The sequence below is a fragment of the Oratosquilla oratoria genome, chromosome 22 (genome assembly GCF_046742065.1).
Source record: "Oratosquilla oratoria isolate Oo_2021 chromosome 22, ASM4674206v1, whole genome shotgun sequence".
NCBI lineage: Eukaryota > Metazoa > Arthropoda > Malacostraca > Stomatopoda > Squillidae > Oratosquilla > Oratosquilla oratoria.
Window position 1 is genome coordinate 25,125,066 of NC_134798.1, and position 7,500 is coordinate 25,132,565.

A 7,500-nucleotide genomic window follows, 5' to 3' on the forward strand; every position below is an offset into this window, starting at 1 on the left:
GAGGTCTGGAGACGTCGTAACCTTTTTGTTTCGCTCTAAATGTTGAATGTCATCCAGTAATATCTCCAACTCGATCAACCCTCCATCAATATCCAGCTACAGCCTGAAGTGTCACTCCCATCAATGAGGAAACCCTACCAGCAACCTACGGGGAACCCGTCGGCGCTCCGTGGGTAGCTACATCGACTTCCTGTCCCAGGGTTTCTTCGCGGGTACAACATCTTCCCCGCCACACCTCATATGACTTCCTGTCCCAGTGTTTCTTCGCGGGTACAACATCTCCCCCGCCACACCTCATATGTCATTCCTGTTTATCATTGTGTATATTGTAACTCCTGAAGCTGACCTCTGATTGGGTCGAAAGACGTCTAGAGTAAACATCATGTACCTTGGAGATCCTATCAATACCCTGAGCTCCAACCTCCGCTCTCTCATTAGAAATATCGAGAGTACTTCTTACAAGTTGAACAATGCTACTACCGCTGTAGACTTCAACGAAGCATATATATATATATATATATGTATATATATATATATATATACATATATATGTACATATATATATATGTATATATACATATATATGTACATATATATATCTATATATATATATATATAAATATATATATACATATATATGTACATATATATATATATATATATATATATATATGCATATATATATGTACATATATATGTACATATATATATATATATATATATATATATATATATAATATATGTATATATATATATATATATATATATATATATATATATATATATATATATTCGCAGAAAACCACTTGGGAAATAAGACACTGTGATCCGAATTTTTTCGTCTATATGCTAATAGGAGATTGTATGAAGGAATGATTGTGACGACAGCACTGTGCAGGGCAGAAACATGGAACATAGGGGAAGATGAGAGGAGGAGTTTATATATGTTTGAGTTGAGGTGTCTAAGAAGTATGATAGGGGTTACTAAGCTAGATAGAGTGAGAAATGAGAAGGTGAGGAGGAGATAGTCGTGGAAAGGGAGTTGGGAGTTAGGTTTGATGAGAGAGTTTTGGGGTGGTTTGGACACATGGAAAGAATGAGTGAAGAAAGAATAATAAAAGAGTTGTGGAAACCAGAGGTGGAAGTTGTGAACATGAGGGGTCGACCTAGGATGAGATTGATGGATGGGGTAAAAAAGGCAGTGGGAGAGAAGGGAATGTTCTGTTAAGGAAGGACGGGAGAGAGGAGAAGATAGGGGTGAATGGAGAATGGTTATGTATGGACATGCTGTGATGCATGGGAGGAGTGGGTGGAGAACCGGAGATGAGGGAGTAAATATGAGAAATAAATTGAGGCAACCAGAAGGGATTTCTCCCCGTTTTCTTTTCTGCGTGAGGGAACGGAGAGGGGGGTCGTTGATTTAAGGAAGTGGCCTTGCTGTGGATTTGCTGTGAATTGCGGCACTACTTCTGACTCAGGGTAATGGAGATGACCCGTCATCCAGAAGGTGCCAAGATAAGAGGGAGGAAAGAGGGTAGAGAAGAATGGAGTATGGAGGTTATGGAATGGGTGGGAGTGGTTTCTATACTTTTTTTTTTTTTGGCTACCTCCCTTGTAAGTGGGAAAAAGCCTTTAGTATATATATGTATACATATATATATATATATATATATATATATATATATATATATATATATATATATATACATATATATACACATATATATATAGGTATATATATATATATATACATACAATATATATACATATATATATGTATATATATACATATAATATATATATATGTATATATATACACACACATTTATATATATATATACATATATATACATATATATATATATATATATATACATATATATATATATATATATATATACATACATATATATATACACACACAAACACATACACACACACACACACACACACACACACACACACACACACACACACACACACACACACACACATACACACACACACACACACACACACATACACATACATATACATTGTAACGTAATATTAGATATTACGTCATATGTGTAATTATGTTATAGAATTGTGTTCCTTTGTATTACATAACTATGTTCATATTTCTTGTCTATGTATGTATTGTAACAATGTTAAGCAGTAACGCCCGTCCACTATATGTAATCTTGTCTACGTGCGGGGAGAGGTGCGCACTCTTGTAGAACAAACAGACAAGCGAAATCCTGAATAGTTCGGAGCGCACAGATTTGACAGTTACTAAATAAATAGATTGTTCAAGCGAGTCGAGGGTCCTAAAACTACCCATGTTGACGTGTTAACTTACCCTCCTCCTCACCCGCACCCATAACCGGAAGTATCCGGCTTCCGGTCCAATGGTATATAAGCGGTGGTAACCGCTGACTCGTCGTCATTTCCCACATATTGATCTCTTGATAAAAACTAGAAGGTTTAGATTCATGAGACGATTGGTGTGAAGTGATCACCCTTTTTGCCTACATTACGTGTCTGATATACATTGCATTACTTTACTTATATTTGTACTTATTACTTATTCTGATGCATGTTCCTGATCTCTTTGTACTTAGATAGTACCATATTGCATACTTATCTTGTGTTTCTTATTTGAACGATAATTTCCATAATCGTGTAACGGTCCCATTGACCCTACTGCCCATTCTCTTTTGTGTTGATTGCCTGTAAATATTTTCCATTAATAATTTCGTTTACTAGTTTTATCGCTAGTTTAATATTCCTTTCCTGGAATCTTCTTTGTTACCTTTACTTCTAGTCTTACGAATTATCTAGGCCCTGACCAGATAGTTCAGTCCTACAGTGGCTTCTAGAAGTGCGCTGGTTCTTAAGCACTTAGACGTTATACGTAACGTCTCTTCACATACCAGCGCCCGTAACAAAGTGGCGACCCTTGCCAAGGATATTGGATCAGGTATTTAACACATTCTTATAGAGATGGATGATATAGTTCAAGAATTCGTTCAAAATCCCAAGGTAAGTTTCTTAAAGAAACAAACTAAAGACACTTTGATAGAAATAGGCAAGCACTTTGGAGTAGACATTGATACAAGTTTACGAAAGAAAAAAATACTTCAGGAACTCGTTGAAAATCTGATCGAAGATGAGATATTATCTCCAGAAGAGATTACAGCTATACAAATTCCTTCAAATAGGTTAGAAATGGAGGCACGACTAACCGAACTTAAGATTAAGGAGATTGAATTAAAGGTCAGGAGAGTAGATTTTGAGGAGGAAGCTAAATTAAAACAAATGCAAATTGAGGCAGAATTTAAAGCTAAAGAGGAGGAAACTAAACTGAAACAAATGCAAATTGAGGCAGAATTTAGAGCTAGAGAAGAGGAAGCTAAAGCGAAACAAGTAGCTAAAGAGGAGGAAACTAAACTGAAACAAATGCAAATTGAGGCAGAATTTAGAGCTAGAGAAGAGGAAGCTAAAGCGAAACGAGTAGCTAAAGAGGAGGAAACTAAACTAAAACAAATGCAAATTGAGGCAGAATTTAGAGCTAGAGAAGAGGAAGCTAAAGTGAAACAAATAGAAAGAGAGAACGAAACTAAAGTCAAATTGGCAGAGTTAGAATTAAAGAAGGCAGAAGTAGAAGCTAGGATTGTTGATAGACGACCCGTAGTTCAGGAAGGTCATATAGATATTTCCAAGTATGTAAAACTTTTACCCATATTTTCAGAGGGAGCCGGAGATTTTCTTTCTTCAGTGGGAAAAATTGGCGCAACAGTTACAAATCCCTAAAGAAAATTGGCCATTAATCATTCAAACACAATTTAAGGGTAAGGCTCAGCAAATTTATACTTCTCTTTCAGAAGCAGAAAGCGAGTATGATAATATGAAAGCTTGTATTTTAAAAGCTTATGAACTAATACCAGAGGCCTATAGACAGAAATTCCGTAATTATAGGAAGACACCTCAGTTAACATACGTAGAATATGCGGCTCAACAAGAGAGGTTATTCAATAGGTGGTGTTTGGCTAGTGAAACGGACACCTTAGATAGACTTAAACAGTTGATTTTATTGGAGCAGTTTAAGAATACCTTAGAGACAGATCTTAGGATTTTTATAGATGATCATGTTCCCGAAACTTTAACTAAAGCTGCTGTATTGGCTGATGAGTTCACACTAAATCATAAACCTAAGTCAAGACAAATGGAATCCCAAAAGTCAAAGTCATATATTCCAGATTCAACAAAATACTCTGATCCTTGGTCCCCAAAGAAACGCTTTGAAAATCAGTCTAGCCCATCACATTTCAGTTACAGGTCTGATTTCAATCAATATCCTCCAAACCAACCTTGGCAAAGAATGGAAAGGTTTAAGACTAATCCCCCTGTAACTTGTTCATATTGTAAACAGGTTGGCCATCACATTTCTAATTGCAGAAAGAGACTGACACCCTCATTCTCCAATAAGACACCAACTCTTGTAAGTAATATAAAATCAGATGATTCAAAATCCTCTATTCAGGATAAACTACCTAAGAAGCCGGTATTGTCAAGTAATGTAGAACCCCCCTCATCAGATCATGATCCTTGTTTCAAACCATTTGTATCTTCAGGAACTATATCTCATAGTAGTAGTTCACAACAATATCCTATTTCCATACTCCGAGACACAGGAGCAAAGCAAAGTCTGATTTTAAATTCTGTCTTGCAGAATCTGGGTGAGTCATATACAGGTTATGATATATTGATAGAAGGAGTTGGAGGAATTATAAAATGTCCATTACATAATGTTTTCTTGCGGTCTGATTTAACAACCGGAATGGTTAAAGTAGCAGTAGTAGACTCTCTTCCCATAGTAGGAATATCCTTATTGTTGGCCAATGACATCGCTGGAAGCAAAGTCATTTCTCCCTTAATAACAAATAACCCTAAGACCTCAGTAGAACCTTCAGATAACTTACAGTTGTTTCCCGCTTGTGCTGTAACCAGATCTCGGTACAAGAAATCTGAAGAGGAGACCTATAATTTAGAATCCCTATTCTCCCAAACTGACCCATCTTCTTCTTCACCAGTTTCTCTATCTAGAGCAGAATTAATCAAAGAACAGAAGTCAGATCCTTCTCTTAAAAATTTGTACGAGATTGTTTCATCTCCAGAAGAAGTTGAAAATATGTCACGAGGTTTCTATATAGAAAACGGAGTCCTAATGCGAAAATGGAGAGCATCCACCGCAACCGCTGACCAGCCATGGCAAGTAAGGAATCAAATAGTCCTCCCTCTTGGTTTCAGGAATAATGTTCTAAGATTGGCTCATGATACTCCCTTAGCAGGTCACTTAGGGGTAAGAAAGACCTTGTTCAACATAACCCAACATTTCCATTGGCCCACGGTTGTCAAAGATGTTGCCCAATATTGTAAAACATGTCATACATGTCAACTTGTAGGTAAGCCCAACCAGAAAATTGTAGAAGCTCCACTCCATCCCATTCCTGTAATGGAAGAGCCATTTAAAAAAGTTCTTATTGACTGTGTAGGACCTTTACCTCCTTCAAGTAAAGGAAATCAGTACATTCTCACAATCATGTGTATGAGCACTCGTTTTCCAGAAGCAATTCCTTTGAAAAATATTAAAGCTCAAAACATAATCAGAGAAATGTTGAAATATTTCACTATGGTAGGATTTCCTAAGAACATTCAAAGTGATCAAGGAAGTAATTTTCTTTCCAACAAGTTTAGAGAAACTCTTGTAACACTAGGTATAAATCATGTAACTTCCTCCGCCTATCATCCTCAATCACAAGGTGCTCTAGAGCGCTTTCACCAAACGCTCAAGACAATGTTAAGAATCTTCTGTGCTGAGAACACTCGAAATTGGGAAGACGGACTCCCCTTTTTGTTGTTCGCCACCCGAACAACAATTCAAGAAAGCCTTGGATTCAGCCCGTCAGAATTAGTCTTCGGTCATAAAGATACTTCATGAACAATGGATGAAAGAAGAACCACCTGTTCCTTCTTTGAAATACGTGTCCCAGGTCACCGAGAAGTTGTTAGAAGCTTGGAAGTTGGCAAGAGAGAACTTGGCGAATGCTCAACGAGTAATGAAAGGTCGGTATGATAAAGATTCTAAACTTAGAACTTTCTCTCCAGGAGATCAAGTGTTACTTTATCTTCCCATACCAGGAGATCCATTGCAGGCTAAATACAAAGGACCCTATGAAGTCTTGTCCAGAGCCAGTGATCTCAACTACATAATCAAAACTCCAGACAGAAGAAAGAGTTCCCGTCTCTGTCACATAAATACCTTAAAACCTTATCATTCCCGAGATCCAATTCCAGCTTGCAGCTCTACCACAATAGAATCCGAAGAGCCTCCTGATAACCTGCCTAATCCTCCTGAGATTCCCTTGGAAAACTCTCAGATACTACAAAATCTTCAGATAAAAGTAGGACACTTATCTGAGAAACAAGGTAAAGACATTCTTTTCCTCTTAAGAAGTTTTCCAAAATTATTTCTAGATTCCCCAAGATTCACTTCTTTGATAGAACACGAAATAATTCTAGACTCGCCAAGGGCTATCAAACAAGCCCCTTATAGAGTCAATCCAAAAAAGAAGGAGTTCATAAAAGCAGAAATAAACACTCTGCTTCAACAGGGAATAATTGAACCCTCCAGTAGTCCTTGGGCATCTCCTTGCATTCTTGTCCCTAAATCTGACAATTCTTATCGCCTGTGCATTGACTACAGGAAAATCAATGCCCATACTAAGGCCGATGCTTTTCCTATCCCTAGGATAGATGATATCATAGACAGTCTAGGAACTGCCAAGTATGTATCCAAGTTGGATATGTTAAGGGGATACTATCAAATCCCTGTACACCCTCGCTCAAGAGAAGTTACCGCTTTCATTACGGAAGAGGGATTGTTCCAATTCAGAGCAATGCCATTTGGGCTTAAAAATGCCCCTGCCACTTACCAAAGAATGATAAGTAATCTTGTTGCAGGATTGCCAGGAGTAAAAACTTATCTAGATGATGTGATAATATTTAGTCAGTCTTGGACAGAACACATTGAACACCTAAATAATTTCTTTTATAGAGCAGACCAAGCAAACCTTACCATCAATTTGTCCAAATGTGATTTCGGACATACACAGGTCCCCTATTTGGGATTTAAAGTTGGAAATTCCCAAGTGTTTCCAATAGACGCCAAGATAAAAGCCATCAATGATGTACCAACACCCACTAATCGTAGAGAGGTACGTCGATTCCTTGGAATGAGTGGCTATTATCGCCGTTTTTGTCCAAATTTTTCAGATGTAGCAGAACCATTGACTGACCTGTTGAGAAAAGACCACGACTTCGTGTGGACACCTACCTGTGAGACGGCCTTCAAAAACCTGAAGTCCCTTCTCACTAACGCACCAGTTCTAAGGGCACCCGATTTCCAACGACCCTTTCTTCTGCAAGTCGACGCCAGCGACACCGGTATCGGTGCCG

General features: G+C 37.8%; 1 protein-coding gene across 1 annotated transcript in view; it reads right to left on the reverse strand.

Annotated features, from left to right (window-relative positions):
- LOC143037323 (uncharacterized) overlaps positions 1 to 7,500 on the reverse strand; it is a 35,877-nt gene that overhangs the window by 963 nt on the left and 27,414 nt on the right. Inside the window, exon 3 of the mRNA XM_076205456.1 lies at positions 1 to 35. This exon is cut by the window's left edge and continues 712 nt beyond it. Coding sequence (XP_076061571.1) covers positions 1 to 35 — 35 coding nt within the window. The remainder of the gene's footprint in view (positions 36 to 7,500) is intronic.